We start from the raw sequence: 18,362 nt of genomic DNA on the forward strand, positions 1-18,362 counted from the left end.
ACAAAACCTAGGACATAACAGTGGGAATGCACTGAGGTTCAAGAACTGGAATGCAGCTATGTGTAGTGAAATCTGCAAAAGCTGGGAATGTCATGCTCAGTGTTTGAGATCTGCAAGCAATTGGCAGCATTTTTCTTATAAAGAGACTGCTTTTCCTGAGCTTGAGACCTGATCCAGTCTTTTTTTTTTTGTGTGTTCTTGGCTTGTACTCATGTGAACTAGAATGCAATTAGCAAGAGACAGTAAATCTGCGGTTGTGTGTAGTCTCTCCTCAGTGGTATAAACTTGGCTTAAGAAATTCCTGCTCCAGATCATTCTTCCCTGCCTGTATAACTTTTTCCAGGAAGAGCTGGGTTTTTTTTTGTAGGACTGAAATGTGAAATGTCTGATCCAATTTTCCAGAAAGCATTACAGAAAACTTCCTATTACTTTTTTTTCCCCGAGTCGGGCTACTACTGGTAAACAGTGTGGCTCCATGAACAGTTATGCTGGAATGACTGAAAGAATGAGCACCCTGTGGTGGCAGCAAGGGCACTCCTTGCCAGAAATGAGTCCATTCAGCTCTCAAGGCAATAGCCTGACGAGGCAGCAGTGTTCATAGACCCTGAATAAAGTGTCATCCATCCTCAGTCTTCTGTTTATTCAGGTAGCAATAAGGAAGGAAGTGTCCAAAGAAACATGAGCTTTCAAGAAAAAAAAAAAAAAAGAAAAAAAAAGGCTGTGCTTTAGCAGTGCTTCATGAAAGCAGCTTTTACTGGCAAGTTGCATTTGACTGGCCTGGAAGATTTGACCTGGGTAGATTATAGGTAAATGATCTAATCGAGTGTGCCATCCAAACTCCCTGCAGGTTAATTGACACATGGCAAGTGCTGTATTTTTTTCCTAATCTCATTGCAAGGTTATTAATGAAATAGCTGCACCATTTGCAGGTTTGAGCCAGGAGGTCACCAAAAGAGTTAAGAAGATTCCCCTTGACTTTCAGTTTCTTTCCTTTATTGCTAGCTTCAAATATATAGACTATCGTCTATACAAGAACAGAAGAAACCTATTTTGGTGTGACAAATATTAGGATTGATAAAATTTGATCTCAAATCTTTATCAATAGACCATGTTTTAACAGTGATGTAGTTTTTCTTCTTTTTACTGTCAAATTTCCTGCAATTCTTGTGGTTCTTTAAAATCTATGTTGTTTTACAGCTGAAATTTAAGTAAGACTGTGATGGCAATAAATGAGTTAAATGAGTGTGTGTCTGCTCCTTCTCCCCAGTCTCAGAGTATTTTTGTGTAGAATTTTAAAGGAAAACCTCTTTTATGCACGCAGGGCAACTTTAGAAGAAGTAGAAGGAGATGTGACAGAGCTGGAACTGAAACTTGACAAGGTAAGCTTTTAATTCAGCGTTTGTTCTTAAAAACATCAAAAAGTGTGTTTCGGTTTTGTTTTAAAGTTCACAGCTGGGAAGTGTCAGTGGCTGACCAAGCACCGTGCTCTGCAGAGGGAAGGGATCCAGGTCGAGCTCACAGCTGGGCCTCCAGGCCAAGCTGGAGCAAAGCAGCAGCAGGCAGCTGAAATTGCTGCATGAACTCGCTCCTTCCCCGGCCGAGACTTGTGCAATTCCCTCCTGACCTGGCCCCTCTCTGCGCCCCTGAGACTCAGCCCGGGGGGAGCTGCTGCAAACTCCTTCAGCTTTCACGGGACATCAAAGCCGGGGCTCGGTCACTGCTGCACCGAGAGCCCGTTTGACCACAACGGCATGCTGCTGGATACTCTTTGTTTCACAGGTTTAAAATCTGTGCTGTTTGGAGTTAGTAATCTGAGGTACAGCAACCAGGTGTATGTATATCCTTCACTATTGTGTGGAGGACCTGACTACTGTAAAATTCATCCTGTGTTTTGTCATGCTTTGTGCATGTATATAAAAAATTACATGTAGCATCTTTTCAGCTCTATCTGTTTATTAGTTTCCTCACCTTTGGAAACTTTTGTTATTTCTTTGCTAGTATTTTGAGAGTGGTTTATTTTTGGTTTTCATCTGTATAAAGTCTTCTTTTCTTTGCATTTGTGCTAAATTATTTAAATTATTTTTATCTGTGTTTTCACATGGCAGGCAGATGTCATTTGTTTACCTCCTTAACTGCTTTTTGAATACAGCCATTTTTTCCTGCAGCTGTGAGTTGACTGCAGAAAGCTGGAAACAAATAAAGATGGTGTCAAGCCTGAAGACTTATTTCTAGTTTTATGTAGTTAATAATCAAACAGTTTGTTCTTGCAAAATAAATTCAAGATCCTTCATTTCGATTTGTTGTGAATCTTAGTGAAACTGGTGGGTACAGCCCACGGTTTTACTGTAGGAGTGTTGAATCTGTTTTGGTAGATCAAAGAGTGTAAGTATTTGAAGGATCTGAAAAATCAGTCTTGGAAGTGTGGTTTTTCCACCAGCCTTAAAGGATTGTTTTTGGGGAAAACAATTCTCGTATTCCTTAAATGGCATTATTCAGGGCCTTGTAGTACAATACTGAAGTTGAAAGCCAAGCTTCTTGGGTGAGCTGAAGCAACTATGGCCTGAGGGTAATAATTTGGCTAGGCTTGGTTGGTAATTTTTCTGCTCCGTTGTTCATACTAAACTTGATTTTATTGTCTCACAATTTTGACTTTGGGCTACATTGTCTGCAGTTTTGTCCTCTCTGGAAGAAAGAAGGTCTGGTTCAGGCTTGTGAACTATAAGCAAAGGTGAAGGAAAAAGGTTAATGTTGATAGTGATTTTTTTTTTCTGTCCATTGTTCAAGCAACTTGGACATTCATCAGAATGTGGAGGATCACTCTCAGCTTTCCATTTTTCCTAAGGATCTGAGTCGACATAAAAATTACTGGGTGACTAAGGCAGGAAGGATGCTTGGGTAGTTTCTTTGCCCTAACATAGGATCAAGTACTTCTGTGTTGCTTTTCATGAAAATTTATTTACCATCCTTGAAAAATCTTTCAGAGACGAAGGTTCAATCTTCTGTTTTTATTCTCAGCTTGGCTTGGGGTGAGGGAGCTCAGTTCTAATGCACCCCTTCTCAAGGGAGCATCTTGAGAAGGGTAATTGCAGTAACCACTCTTCCTTACATTAATGGCCCAGTGCATAAATGGTTCAAGAAGTGAGAAAGCATCCCTCACAAGATACTGAGGACCTTCCTATCAGACTGGAGTACCATGAGGGCTGAAGTGCTGTCTGAAGCAGTGAGTGGTGGGGATGGAAAACTGTCAGAGATTAGTTGTCTGTGAGTGAAAACATTGATTTCACCTCCTGAGATGTAACCATGGCTCTTCAGCTGTGCTTTGTGCACAGAGCCTTTTGCTTTCCTGTGCCTGTATTCTGAGTGTCTCAGGATGAAACAACTGGTGTGGGTTTCTTTTTTGTTTGTTTTGTGGTGTTTTTCCTCAGAAACCACAATAACCTCATTATTTGCTTGCATTCTAACCAATTATGTTTTAGTTGCTGTACTTTTGGCCCCTGTAAAACTCTCTTGAAATATGTGCAACATCTCAGTTAACAATGTATGAAGTAAAAACTAATTAAAAAAATTATAGAGTGGTAGAGTGGTAACTTTCCCAACAGCATATCTATTGACCTAGAGTAGTATTTTTATAACTGTTATTATAGAGTAGAAAGCTTTTCATAGAATCTGAGGGTGAGAACTTAACTTTTGAAATTTTTATTTCATACCTTTAACTAAGCTCAGTGTGTTCATGTTTATATGGTGGTGTAAAAACCAAATAAAAATAAGCCTTCTGCTTTCTCTCTCCTTTTATACTCATTTTAGCTGGTGAAGCTTTGTATTGCAATGATTGATACTGGGAAAGCATTTTGCACAGCCAACAAGCAGTTCATGAATGGAATTCGAGATCTTGCACAATATTCCTGTAAAGACACATTGGTTGAGGTGAGTTCTTTGAGGTGAAAGTAGAGGGAGAGAAACATAACTTAAAGAAGGTACATTGTAACAGATGGCAAGAGAAGTAGTTGGAGTTTATAGTATTATTTGCCTTTTTGCTTCTTTTTCTTTGATACCTCGTTTGGAGTGAGGGTTTTTCCAGCTGTGGTGCACTGCAGGTGTCTGTGCTGTTTAGGTTCAGCACTGACAGGGGTCTGCCAAATTTCAGGAAATGTGTTAGATTAGTGACTGCAACATGTTAACCAGTTTTTTTGAATAAGAGTATTAAATGTGAACGATATTAATTAGTGTAATATTAAATACTGTAAATTAATGTTTTAAATTATGTGAGCTTCCCATATCTTTAGTAAATTTGAATTTTTCCTGCTTTCCTTCAGTTTGGTACTTTATATACCGGTAGGTAGAAGTAACATTTTTGTTGCTTGCATGTTTAATAGATTTATTTGATATTGCAGCCATGTTCTCCTTCTGGCCTAATGGTTTTAGTCTCATAATCGTGCTGCAAGGAACACGAATTTCTTAGTTTTTACTGAAAAGCTGCAAACCTCTGAACTGTTTCTTTTGCGGTGCATGTTTAATCGAGCTTAACTTAAACCACTCTTATTTTCTCTTTACAGACCAATTTGACGAAGTTCTCTGACACCTTACAGGAAATGATCAATTATCATAATGTGAGTATTTCTAGCTGCAACATGGCACTGATAGCTAAATTCCAGTTATATTTGATAATAGACTAATGGTAAAGCCTTTCTTGTTGATAGTGTTTGCAAAGTAATGGTTTGAATGGTGTTAAATAACTCTTGTTTTATACTTACAAATATTTTATTAATGTTTTGTTTACAAATTATTTATAAATATCCCCTTTTTTTGCAGATTTCCATCTTGGTTTATTTTGTAAGCTTTGGTGCTCTAAGACAGTAGATACTGAATAGTTTAATCTTTTTGAATCAAACTGATGGTAACAGTTGCAGACTATGAGCTTTACTGGTCTGAAATAATGATTGTCCTTTCCATAACTGCTACTTTTACTCTTGTCCTTTATCATACACAAAATGAGGCACCTCTGATGTGCATATAGTTTTCTTTTTGGAAGGATAGTAAATTTGGACAAGGGTGAAGTAAGGAGAAAACGTAGGATTTAAGACTAATTGTCATTTTTAGCGTGTCAGAGTTCATCAGAAACTTCAGTTTCACTTTTCCCTGGGTTGAAAATTAATTTGTTATTTTTTTCTCTAAAGAGTTTGGTCTTCTATTCTGAAAGCCAAAAGGATGTGTTTGTTCTTCTGTTTTCTTCTTTCATTGGCCCAACTGCTCTTTGTTAATTTCCCAGCAAATTGCTGGAAACAAACTGAAGTGTTTCCAAAGAGCTGAAAATATGCAGGACACTTAAAATGTGCGTTTTTCATACCACTGGGAGTTTAAAAATTGACAAGATAGAGAGAATGCAATGGAAGTTTGTTAGCTTTAACTTAGCTTTCTAAAAGTGTCTGATTAGGATTTTTTTTTAAGTGCATGCTTTTAGAATGGAAGAGGAACAAAGCAGGTTAATAGCATTGTGTTTGATTTTCTTTCCATTATACGAAGTGTACATATCTGCACCTAATCTAATGAAAATGTAAAGAAGGGAATAAGTGAACAGTGGCTCTTGGGTTGTAGAGAGAAAGGAGTGCAAAGGTTCAAAGCAGCATTACTGGAGCAAGCATTACTTTCATGTCAACGATTTCTGCAGATTAGATGGAACAGATGAACCTAGGCTGTCCCTCTTCATCACACATCTTGCTGCTGGTTACCATCTAAACCATGTCTTTTATCTGTGGTTTCCTCTTTTGGACCCCTCTGATGGGTCCTGTATTATTGCTGCTGTTATTGTATATGATCATCGCTTGCACTGCTTTGGTAAAATTTGGCATAGCACAACTCTCCCTTTTGGGCAGTTTGAAGGCAGAAAGCAAAGAACAAACCATATTAAAGATTATTCCTTTTCAGTTCTAAGTAGGACCAATCTGAGTTCTGTCCTGCTTTGTTTTTCTTCCTCCATGCCCTTGCTGTGCTCAGGGATAGTGAGAACAAAGTGGCTTTTACCAAAGGCACAAACATCAGGAGTGAGGCACAATTGCTTTGCCAGACATGTTGTGGTCCTGTGCTGCTTCTTGTCAATCTGCTTAGTTCAACAGGGCTTCCTGGCTCAGAGTGAGAGGTCTGTTGCTGAGTGAGGTGACATAGCCATCTGGAGGGAGAAACTAGAAAGAGGAAAGAAAGGATGGAAGGGTAGGAGATGCTCCCACTGAGTTCTGGATGACTGTCAGTTTTTCATGTAAGGCTTTGCTACAAATAAGGCCAGGGACCAGACTAATGCAGCACCTTCACTGATTCAGCAGTGGGGGAGTAGCTGTGGCAGCTTATGGCAAATAGCAGCTTTCTTAGACTTGGAGTAAATGAAAGGTAGTATGTGACAAGGCTGTAAATCTAATCAGATTGTCGTCTAGGCACTTCTTTCTGTTCTTTCAGGGGAAACTATGTCTATGTATTTTTCTGCCCAGCACATTTTTTCTCTTTATTACTATAAGCAGAATGCAAGGCTTATATTTCTGAGAGTCCTCTAATCATTTGAGTTCCCATCTGGTTTTATCTTTTGGTATTGATCTTGGTTGGTGCACTCCCCAGGCACTGGCAAGCTTAAATGTCAGCAGTGGGAGTAGTCTCAGTGTGACTTCCAGTTTGTCAAGAAGTTCTTTATTCTAGTTGTCTGCTTTTCTGGTTTCCCGAAGTGGGAATACAAACAGGTTCTTCCATTTGTTACTGGTAGATACAATTCTGGTTGGAAGGTGCCTTAGGAAGTATGGATGGTTTGACTGCTTGCCTAAATCAGGGTCAGGTATGAGGCTGGAGCAGGTTGCTATGGTCTTAAAAACCTGCAAGGAAGGTACAGTACCACTGCTAATGAGTGGCTTAAACTCAGTCATGTTTCCCTTCTCTGTGTCTGAAAAAAGTGATGAGCTGGTGAAGGTTTTGCTGTCAGTCCTTGACATTACATAGCTTCTCATTTCCAAATCTTAATAAAGAATCTAAGATTGAGAACATTTAAAGAAAACATTTTTTCATCTTAAACTTTCAGGTTTTGACTTGCTTTTTCAGGAAAATTATTTAATATTTCAAGATCTTTACCTTTTGTGAGAGATTCTCTTCAACTGGGTCAACTTTATTTTTGTGATGCTGCCTTGTGTATTTCTGTTATGCAGAACAGGAGCTGTAGAGGGGTTGGAAATTGAGGCAACATTTATTTTCTGCACAATAAGAAGTGACAAAAGGATTTGTCCTGTAGCAATTGACCTGTTCCATTCCATCCTAAAACTCAGAGGGCAGATGTGAAGCTGAAGGAATGTGTGTTTTCATTTTCCAGTTAGAAATTTTTGGGTCATAAGGGAACATACACATGATCTCACATCCAGGTGTGCTTTGGCCTTAGAAAATTAACAAACATCTTGCACTTGACAATTCGAATGAGTTGATTATATTTTGTGCCCTCCAGCCGCCCCAAATCATAAGAAATTTTGGAAGCATTGCTTAGGTCACTTATTCTTAAAATGAATCAGCCATTCTTTTAGTAGTCCAACAGTGGGTGTTTTTTTACAAACGTATTATGTAAAGGAGATGGTACTAAATACTCATGCATGTTGCATTTTCAGCATTAATTTCAACCCAGGTGGGGTTTTTCCCAGAAGTTAAGAGTGTGTTCTTTCTATAGTTTCATTTGTCTTTTAATTGTTGATAAACTGTGAAAGTCTAAGAACCAAAAAGATTGTTCCTTAACATTCAAAGTTATTTCTTCAGGAATATAACTGTACATTTAACATAAATTTATTTTATGAAACTTCTTCTATGAATTGTCTCATATTGTCAGGATGAGAGAATAAGATGCCAGGAGCTCTTATCTCTCCTTTAAACCACAATCTCTAAGAAAAGAACAGCAAAAGATGTTTGGTTTGTGTTATTTTCTTCCTTATCTTTTATTTATTTCAAAACTACCATGAAGTGATTTATATTTTGATATTAGAGACATGGTGGTTTAATAATAATTATCATCAAATTCTATGTAGTTGCCATTTGTATTTCTGAAATCAGAAGGTATGAGTACCTCTAAGTTACTGACCTACATTATAATGCTTTCTTTCAGATTCTGTTTGACCAAATCCAAAGATCAATTAAAACACAGCTTCAGACTTTCGTTAAAGAGTAAGTTCATTTGTACTTGTAATGGGAAAATTATATATAAAATGGAATTTTAAAAATTTTGAGTAAGTGAAATATCTTTCCTATAAATAGCCACCCATAAATTGAGAAGTGTGTATTAAGGCTTTGTAAAAAGTCACCCCAAATCACTGAGGCTTTAGATCCAGCTGCAGAAATGTTGCAATAGGATGAATTGCTTATCTAATTACATACTGTAATTGTCTAAGCCTGGGGGACAAAGCTTTTCCCCAGTAGGCATTAGATGTGTTCAGTTACATTTCAATTCTGTCCTTCCCTTGGAAAAGAAAGGTAGGAAGCTTCTGTTGTAATTTGTGGATTTCCCTTTGACCCAAGCATGTATTGAAGAATATAAAATTTGAAGACACTAGCTATAGCAGTCACAAGCTTGGTCTGTCTGGTGTAGCTTTAAACTCGTTTTCATGCTTTGGAATGAATTTGTTTTCCATATTTCTTTTTTCCATAGAGATATTAGGAAATTCAAAGATGCAAAGAAGCAGTTTGAAAAAGTGAGTGAAGAAAAGGAGAATGCTCTGGTGAAAAATGCCCAAGTTCAAAGAAATAAACAACACGAGGTAGAGGAAGCAACCAACATTTTGACTGCAACGCGGAAGTGTTTTCGACACATAGCTCTGGATTATGTTCTGCAGGTAAGGACAGCAATAAAAGTTACCTTTCAGAACCATTTATTACATATGATTAGAGACATGTCCTTGTCAATGTTAGAAGTTCTTTTTGTAAGCTTCTTGGAAGCTGTGGAGATTCAGGGAAAAAGGAAGAACTTTATCTGCAAGTAAGTTCTTTTTTAATAGAGTCTGAGTAAAATTAATTGATGCATTATTATTGCTTTAATGCTCTGGTATTCAGTGCCTTTGCTTCAATGACAGTTTAATTTTCAAGTTGAGCATTAATTTTGAAAAAAAACCCAGTATTTGCTTGATACTTAACCTAAATATTTAATGAGTTAGATATGCTGCAGTATCTTATATATTTAGAGTAAAAACTGTAATCTAGCCTAGGAAATACAAATTACTTGAATCTGATACAGGATGTTGGATACTTCTGCAATTTTAGTTGTATGCTTTGGGTTGTATTCAAACATTGTATTGTATTTTGGGTTCTCTAGATGCCTCTGAGTTTGGCATTGTGCTCTAAGGGGAGTCAAGAACTTAGCTATCCTTTACCTTCTTAATGAATATCTTGCATAGGGTGTTGAGAGATGTTCTTTGTCATGCTGCTTTGTATCCTGTAATACTGTAATACATTTTCTTTTGATACTTAAAATCCATCTGCTTCATACTTAGCCACAACTACAGCAAAACAGCATTATTGCAATTCAGATGGTATGAGAGGCTGGGGGCTCCAAACGGATCTGAGCTTTTCCTATGATCAAACACAGAACAGCTCTTTACAATGAAGCTGATTTTATATTGGACGTTATCATCTAGATTTGTGACAGTCCAGTCAGTTATTTAAAGCTTAATTAACTTTTCTATAAATTGTATTATGAGTTGTAAAATGAAGAGGAGCCTGTCAGCCTGGGCATGTTCACAGACATGGTGGTCAGTGGTCAACTCTGAACTCCTGCTTTTTAAACACTGAGGTAAAAGTCACTACTGCAGTAGGTCAGTTCCTTGTATGCATCCAACTGCAGGTTGTTTTCCTCCTGGAATCTGTATGTTCAAAGTATGAGCAGTTCCTGGGATAAAGGTGCATTTAGAGTAACTGGGAACAGCTTCAGCATCTCTCAACGTGGACAAAAATCAATTCAGCTTTAGGAATTCTTTTTACTTGCGTGATTCTTGTGGGAAAATGGCTTCACAACCGTGGTCTCCTTGTAGCTAGATTGGCTTTAAACTGTAATTCAAAACCTTTGTTTTCCTTTTATTTTTCTTTGCCCCACAGGCTGGGGGTTTATTCTATACAAACAAATCTTAATTATTTTTGCTGCAGAAAGTTTTCCAAAATAATGACCACTTAAGTATGGAAGTAGAATCTGGTTTTGATTATAGCTTCAGCAAGTTTATTTATTTTGCTAAAATTCTGAACTGACATAGAGGTGTTAAATTACAAAATCATGCCTGTTTCTGCTAAGTGGGCCTTTTAAAGTCAAATCCGTAGTTCTGGATGGCAATCTTTAAAGATTAGGGAACAAAGAAGATAGGGGAACTAGGTGAATGTGAAAAGTCAGTTGTTTTTTCTATATAATGTGAAATTCCTCAAATTCCAGGGCAGCACCGTTAACCAATGACTTCAGCTATCTTAAAAGCGCAGGTATACACAGAAAGTTACTTATTGAAACTGTTATGTTCTTGCTTGCCTGGGACTACTTTTGGGATACTTAAATCCTCTGAGTGAGACAAAAAGTAACCCTGCCCCCATCCTTCTCTCTGCCCTGGCAGCCGTGCTGAGTGCAACTTCTGCAGGGAGTTGGTGGGCTGGCTTAGCTCACACTGCTTGAAACAGCTTGAATTCAGTCTCTTGAAAATGAGAACCAATTTTCCTTTCTTGAAAGGTGCATTACATTACTTCTATCTAGCACATGGTATCTTGTGTTTTCTCTACTGATATAAGAAAATTGTGACTATCACTGCGAAGCTCAAGCTTTGCAAGTGTTCTCTGATTGCATCACTTTGATATCACAACAGAACTAGAGTGCATCTTCTTTTAAAAGTACTTTGGGAAGTCTGATATTGAGCTGTCATCTTCTAGTGTTTTAAGCTTGGATGTGATTATTTGGGGGGAAATTGCAAATAAAATAAGAAGTTTAAAATAAAATAAATTTATTATTTATTCTTTTTTCCCAGATCAACGTTCTTCAATCTAAAAGGAGAGCAGAAATCTTAAAATCGGTAAGATATATTTTATCCTCTGTATATCAAATATTTTAATCTACCTGAAATTAAAAATATGACCACAAAACAGTATGTTAAAATTTTGGGCCTTTTATTGATCAGTACATTTGGCACTTTGGTTACTGTTACTTTGGCCTTTACTGTAGCTGGGCATACATGTTTAACATGTATTTGATAATCCTTCTGGTTCAGATTTGAACACTTACAGGTTTTCACTACTCTTGATCCTTTGGTATGTGTTTCACAGTTAAAATCAAACTTTGTTTGCCAAGAATTCTATTTAGGTCTGGTTTATTACTTTGTAAACAGTAAGTGCTACTTACAATAATTCTAAGATAAATTCTGCTCTTTCTAAGAACAGGCAAATTTTAATATGAATAATATGGTATCTGATAAATTAATATAAAGCTATGCCTGCATGCCAATTTTCTCCACATTGTATTCCTTTTTCTGCTTCATGTTATCACTGTTAAAAGTTGATTGAGATAGAATGACAAATTAAACAGTGCTATTCTTTCAAATATCTGAAGTTGCTCTCCCACGATTTTCTTAATTCCTTAAAAAGCAGAAACTTTACTTGGGTTGGTTTATAACTGTCTGCTATTTTGCTTTGCACCTTCACAACTTGTTTCCTATTTTAAGGAAAACAGGGAGAGGCCCAACAGTCTTCTCAGCTATGTTCATAAAGGTTATGGGTTTGGATCACTAGTAAAATATTCTATAGCCCCTCTCTACCTTACACGTTGCAGTTAAACATGAGATAACAAAATTTCAGATGACATGAATTAGAACTATTTTTTGCCATTAAGTAGATTTCTTTTGTTTTTCTCATGGGGTTAAAGCTATCATCTGATTTCTGAGATTTTTGGCTTGGTTCTTTTCTTCTTTTACTTGGCATGTTTATTTTACAATATTGGAAGCTCTATGAGGTATTGATGTAAAACTGTCACGACATATGAGGAGAAATTAAACCTGAAATGGTAGGTTATGTGAATTAAGTGACATATTTATGTGATATGTGATACAATTTGTAAGGAAATAAATACTTACTTTGTTCTTTCTAGATGTTATCGTTTATGTATGCACATCTGGCTTTTTTCCACCAAGGCTATGATCTGTTTAGTGAACTTGAGCCCTACATGAAAGAACTTGGTGCACAGGTAACAAATTATTTTTAAAATGTATAACTGTATGCTGAAATGGAGGAAATCTTGATATATGCCTACATGTCAGGTACTTCATGGATTTATTCCACAAAGAGGGAATTGTAGTATGATAGAGGCAAAACATAAAAAATATACTGTAATGAAATGAATGAAAATAGTTACAAACTGAAAGTTGTCTGTTTGCTAAAGTTAATACTACCATTAGGATTTACATACTTTAGCATAGCCATTTACTGCTCTGTGAGGTACATTGTGATATTCAGGACACTGGATTATTTGGATTTCAAAATTTTTGTATATGATCCATGTTTATAAATATATCTAATAATAAAATGTAGATTAGACTGGTTTTCCTTCTACTCATATACTTTATTTACTGTATAAATTATGCAGTCTGCATAATTAAATTTTGATGTGTGCAAATATAGCTTTGATGTTAGCAACTTAGACCATAAAATGGAAGTACGATTTTAATAAGTAGGGCAAAGTTTAGTTTCTGCATGGAATCCTTCTTGCCCAGTTTTGTTCTTTAAGAAGAGACCACTGACACTTCTGGGTTTTCAGTGTGGCACTCATGAAAAGCTTAGATGGACCACTGCCAACAGGTGGATACAGGAAACATTGAAAATAGATATGTAAATAGATTGGAACATACAGTATTCAAATAAAGATCTGGCTGTGGTGCAGGAAGAAGACCCAGCAATGTCTTGACTTGTTTTTCAGTGCAAGTTATATGAGCACTTTCTATTTGCCTCTATCTGAAGACTTGCAACATGTGCTCTGATACAAACCCCTCTATCACCTCTTCCCAAACAGATTCACAAACTTAAAAATTTGGTTGGCTGCTGTCTCTCCAGGTAAAAAAGCAAATAAATGACAGCAAACTTTTACATTCATCTTGAGTAGATGTGTCATTGATTGTCTTTGAGATTAAATTGTTCTGGACTGTGCAGAGGAGCAGAGTGGGAGCTGTAGAAAATAACTCCAACAACCCAATGGCTGAATAGTTATTTTTCTGCTAGACTAGGCCCCTGTTGGGTTACTGTGGGTCTTAATTACCTGTAGAAACGTGTAGGGTCTTGGTGTAATTGGGGCACTTGAACAGTTCAGGTGGATGTTACTCTTCCATAGTTGTGCCCTTTATTCTTCAACTGCCTTCCAAATTGGGTTGTAACTGTTGAACTGTAGTGTCTGGTTGTATAACACATTTCCTGTACTTCTGTGGAAGAGGGGATAGGGAAAGGAGATACCAACTATGGAGTTGATTGTGGTTTATGCTGTCAGCCAGGCTTCAATGCTTCCATTTCATTGACGTGATTTGAGCAAGAAAACACAAGGTTATTTTTGAATGTCTGGTCATGCTTTTGCTTGATCTGGTAAGGAGCACTGTGTAGCATTCATTTTGGTGCTGGTATCATAGCAACTGAAGGAGTTAAATTTAGAAAATCCATAACTAAGAATGTTTTAAATATATTGCAATTGGAGCAAGGATAGACTGAAGATCCTAAAGTTGTACAAGTTGAGGAATTGTTCTTTCGTAGCATTTAAGTAATGGATATTTTTCATGACAGAAGCAGATTTGTAAATAACTGTTGAAAGTTTTAACAATTGATGGCTTTGCAGCTTGTACTGGTTGAAGCTTCTGCCTGTAGCAAAGTATGTTGTGACATAACGGGGATTTGCTGGATTTTTGTGAAAATGCTGTTAGATTCCTTCTGTTGGTGAGTGAGTTTTCATTCCTAGGTGAATTTTGTGTGTGATCTTAATTACAAGGGTTAACAGCATCTGAAGTAATAGAATTGATCTTAAATAGTATAGTTATAATTTTGAATTATTTTGTCTGTATTTTCAAAATAACTGTTTTACTGTGATGGAATAGGATTAAGCAATTTTGCTTTCTGGATACTTCAGGTCAGGATAGGATCCCTTGGGAATCAGTTCATTGTGTAGAAATCTTTAATGGTGTGCAAGCATAATATGAGCTTTTGCATGGAAACTATGGTTTTTGGTTCTTTTCCTGTGAAATGTCGTATTAGCTTAAAAAGAAAACATTTGAATTTTCATTGAGATGACTATTCAAAAAGCCAGATATTTTAGTCTGACTTAATTCTCCTCAGAATGCCAATTAGAGCATTATGATTATAAAAATACATTTAACAGTAAATGCAGTAGTTTGAAAACCCAAATTTTCTGAAAATTACCCAGTGATGCTATAATGACTGGGATTTTGATAGTTTAGTTGTCATTTGCTTTTGACAGTTGTTGTATGCTGTTGGTCTCTTTTAAGACAATTGATGTGCTGCTCACCTGAGAGAAAATGAAGGAACTCTGGTTTGAGCTTGCAAACAGGAATGGTGCAATGCTGTCTTCATAGTAAAAAAAGTAACTGATGGAATGAACTGCTGTTAAGAATTTTGTTTTGGCTGTGGTAAATATGCCCTCAAACACTTGTATTCAAGAAAAATTAGAGGTATTTGCCCTACCCTGAGTGACTGCCTTCTGTTTCATCTAATGGGGTAGAAGGAAGAATTTTTTGGGGGCCATGTGCAGATTCCAGAATCTGAAGTTTTAGCAAGGAACTTGATACTTATAAAGTTTTGAAACAGCATTTGGCCCAGTTCTCATCTTTATCATGAAAGAAATGGTTTCCCAAGGGTTCTTCATGCAAAACGATCTTTGAGCCCAGTCTCTGTTTTAGAGAGGCTAATTGTCTAATTTTTAATTTCTGTAGCTACTTAGAGGTGGTATATGGACACTTCAGCCTTCAATGTGTTCCTGTTCACAACTACCTGTGAAGGTGTACAAGTGCTCCTCTGGCCTTTTGAGCCAGAGGAGAAGACAGAGAGAGAAGAGTTTAAAAAAGTAACAGACTATGGAATTGGATCCAGATGTTTCAGCTTTCTGATGTCTCCATAATTGTTGGAGACTGTCTAGCACGAGGATGTAAGGGCCTGTTATTGCCCCTTTCTTCTCATTTATATCATGTCAGGCAGGGCAAGTAAAAGACTGGGGAAATGGCCAGGGTTGGCAGAGCCTGTCACTTGTGGTTCTGAGAGTCAGTGGAGGGGATCCTCTCTGTGTGTGGATCAGAGGATGTGTTAGTCATCTGTGCCCTGTGCCAAGTGAGTGCCCAGCTGGGAGCTGCTGCTGCTGCTGCTGTTCTCAGTGTGGGCCTGGAGCAGAGCCAGGCCTGTCCCACAGGCGGGAGCTGTGGGCTGAGCCCTGTGCCCAGCGCTGGGGTAATGGCAGCCTTGTGTTATGGGCTGTGCAAACGAGGGGTTCGTCGGGCATGCAACTACCAAACCAACTGCTCCTTCAGGCAACGTCTGCTTCTCTACTGCAGTTCTTACTTAAACATGGAGACCTGTATAAAACAAACAACAAAACCAGAAGAATCAAAACTATAAAACAAAAACAACCAAAACAAGCAACCAACCACAGAAGAAAACACCAATAAAACTTTCTCTTACAGGGTATCTTAAATTTGCTCTTTTTTTTTTTCTTTTTGTGATTGTAAAAGGAAATTTTTTGTGTCTTTTTTAGCTTCACAGACTTTGTAAGGATACTAATTTAAATAATCTGTGACAACCTCTGTTATTTTAAAAACCATATTTTTATTTCCAAAATTAGTTTGTCTCTACCTAAGATTTCAAGCAATCTTGTTTGAGTACTGCTGGTCAGCTGATCAAAGCTATTGACACAAAATCCTGGTTGAGACAGTTCTCCCACTTTGTGGAGAGAAAAATCTATAGCGTTTGCTCCTTCTAGTTTTTGCTGCTCCTGCCAGTGCTGCTGCATAGGCCAGCAAGAGCAGCTAAAGCATGAGTCATCCTCTTGGGAGACTGAGCACCAATGCGGTACAGAGTCGCATATGCTTGGCACCATGCTGCTCTTTGAAACAGTTCTTCTAATGCTTACAAGAAATGTACACCTTTGTAGAGGTTAATTCAGGGTGGCAGAGCAGTGCTTTAAACGAGGCTTCAGTGGTTATTCAAGGTAAACAATTTGTGACAAAGAAGTAATTATACTATGCAAATAAAATAAAAGTCTTGTAATGTCTAGACATAATGTGTTCTCTTTTTTTTTTTGTCAGCGTTGTGAAATCGATTGAGCCAAATTTCTTATGATAATTTGAAGGTCCAATTTTCTGTTTCTCTTTACAGCTGGATCAGTTGGCTGTAGATGCTGCGAAGGAGAAGAGAGATATGGAGCAAAAGCACTCCACTATTCAACAAAAGGTACTTGATAGAATTGTGAAAGGCAGGCTGCACACACTTTTTTTCTTTAATCTGTAGCATCTCTCCCCAGCATCTCTGCATCAGATGTACAAGGAATGGTATTTTTAGTGCAGAGACAGACTGACACATCATTAAGTGTAGGGTTGGATTGCAGATATTAATTTTGTGTTACTGAACAAAGTATTATGCTTAGTTTTCACTGAAATATAAATAGAACAGTAGAATTCATTTGAATGCTGGAATTCTAGCATTTCAGTAGAACTCCTTATTCCTATTACCTCTCGAATTGAATAAGTTGTATAGGTTTCTATATTTCCATGCTGTGTGTTTGTAGAAGAGGTGTATGTGCTGCACAGCCCTACAGCCATAGGCTTCACTTTGGACTGTGCCAAATCCAAGTGCAGCACTTGGATCTTGTGTGGCAGGTGCCGTTGCATATGAAAAGCAAAAGTAAACTTTTGTAAAGGGTGGCCTATGTGCTGGTACAACTGTGCACAGACACGAAATTCAGTTGGTGTTTTGGGGAAGATTTGTGCAATAATTCTTTTTACTTCTTGAGAAAAATTTAGGTAATTAATGTTGGGGGAATTACTTCTGTTGTTTGGATGTTTCAGAAGCTCTAGATCAGTACTGGTTTTGCAGGTATGCTAGAAGTTAAAAATATTTCTTCTGAGCTCTCTCTGGACTGGTAGTGAGCTAATAATACAGGCACTTTTGAAAGGGATTAGATACCATTTTAAAGTTAATGCTACACTTGTTACCCTCATTCTAATGTGTTCTGTATCTGTTCAGGTGGCATAAATTTAAAAAAAACCCCACCCAATATAAATGAAATCTGATAACAAAATAAATTCGGGAATGAAAATACGCTGAGATTATAAATTGGCTAGCCTTAGTAGGAGCCAATATTAATGCTAATGGGAGAAGATAATATTTTTGGTTGCTGAAAACATTTTTATTGGTGCATCTTGTCATCCCTTTAGGAGTTAGTGGGAAGCATTAGTATTGCTGTGAAATTGAGCAGATGTGATGATGAGGGCAGAGCTGACATGCTGTGCTTGGAGTCAGGAGATAACTACAGGCAAGGAAAGGGAAGAAAGGGAAATGAGAAAGATGGAACTTGAGAATTAATGTTGAAGGTCGAATTTCAAGTTTTTTGAACTTAAAGTCTCAGTTTCAGGAATGGACAGTAGTTGAGAAGTTCTCTGTTAAGAGAACAGTGGTGCTTGGTGGAGGATGTAAGTTTTGAGCAATTATCTTTTAATTGGCCATAGAAATAATAACTAGTTACCATGAATTATGATTGCTGCTGTTGCCAATGGTGTTTACAGTCTTTGTTTTTTCTTCAAATGCTGCTTAAGGCTGCTTTACAGGTAAACTACTTCTACTAGTTTCAATTATTACAGAAACTTTTAAGCTTCATGAAACTTGATAAGCCATATCTGTGTGTAATATAAATGTTCTTGATTTCTATTAGGAGTGACAAGCACAATGATGTTAGTTTCATTGTTGCTTACTTTAACTGACAATTTAATGCTGTCCCTAAAATATAATCATGACAGTCAGAATGTAGTGTTTGTTGTTCTCTTAAGTTCTGTGTTTTGAGTATTAAATGTTGTCTCCTGTCCTTATCAGTGAAGTCACTGTTGCATTTTTGTGCTAATAATGCCTAAACTGTGCTTTATTGGAGATCCCTCTTAGAGCTTGTTCAATCATTTTCTTAGTTTCTTATTCAAATCACATTGTCTGTTTTTGTGTCCTCCTACTTGCTTTTCCCAACCTTCACACCAAGTTAGCTTCCAGCTCATCAGGATTGCAGAACTGCCTTAGACTTTGGATCTTGTTCTTTTTATCACTACTTGTCATCTGGTCACCCTGTCCTGGACGACAGCTTTATTCCCTGTTCTCTTCTCATGTCT

General features: G+C 37.3%; 1 protein-coding gene across 14 annotated transcripts in view; it reads left to right on the forward strand.

Moving 5' to 3' along the window:
- ACAP2 (ArfGAP with coiled-coil, ankyrin repeat and PH domains 2) overlaps positions 1-18,362 on the forward strand; it is a 60,066-nt gene that overhangs the window by 15,680 nt on the left and 26,024 nt on the right. For 7 of the 14 annotated variants that reach the window (XM_088170870.1, XM_088170876.1, XM_088170873.1 and 4 more), the window contains exons 2-10: positions 1,322-1,379; positions 3,805-3,924; positions 4,554-4,607; positions 8,111-8,169; positions 8,651-8,834; positions 10,992-11,036; positions 12,104-12,199; positions 16,369-16,443; positions 17,805-17,816. In XM_088170870.1, the coding sequence (XP_088026996.1) occupies positions 1,322-1,379; positions 3,805-3,924; positions 4,554-4,607; positions 8,111-8,169; positions 8,651-8,834; positions 10,992-11,036; positions 12,104-12,199; positions 16,369-16,443; positions 17,805-17,816 (703 nt within the window). The remainder of the gene's footprint in view (positions 1-1,321; positions 1,380-3,804; positions 3,925-4,553; positions 4,608-8,110; positions 8,170-8,650; positions 8,835-10,991; positions 11,037-12,103; positions 12,200-16,368; positions 16,444-17,804; positions 17,817-18,362) is intronic. The other 7 variants (XM_088170880.1, XM_088170872.1, XM_088170878.1 and 4 more) reach the window with 1 other exon arrangement.

The sequence above is a fragment of the Sturnus vulgaris genome, chromosome 10 (genome assembly GCF_052056855.1).
Source record: "Sturnus vulgaris isolate bStuVul1 chromosome 10, bStuVul1.hap1, whole genome shotgun sequence".
In the NCBI taxonomy this organism is placed as follows: domain Eukaryota; kingdom Metazoa; phylum Chordata; class Aves; order Passeriformes; family Sturnidae; genus Sturnus; species Sturnus vulgaris.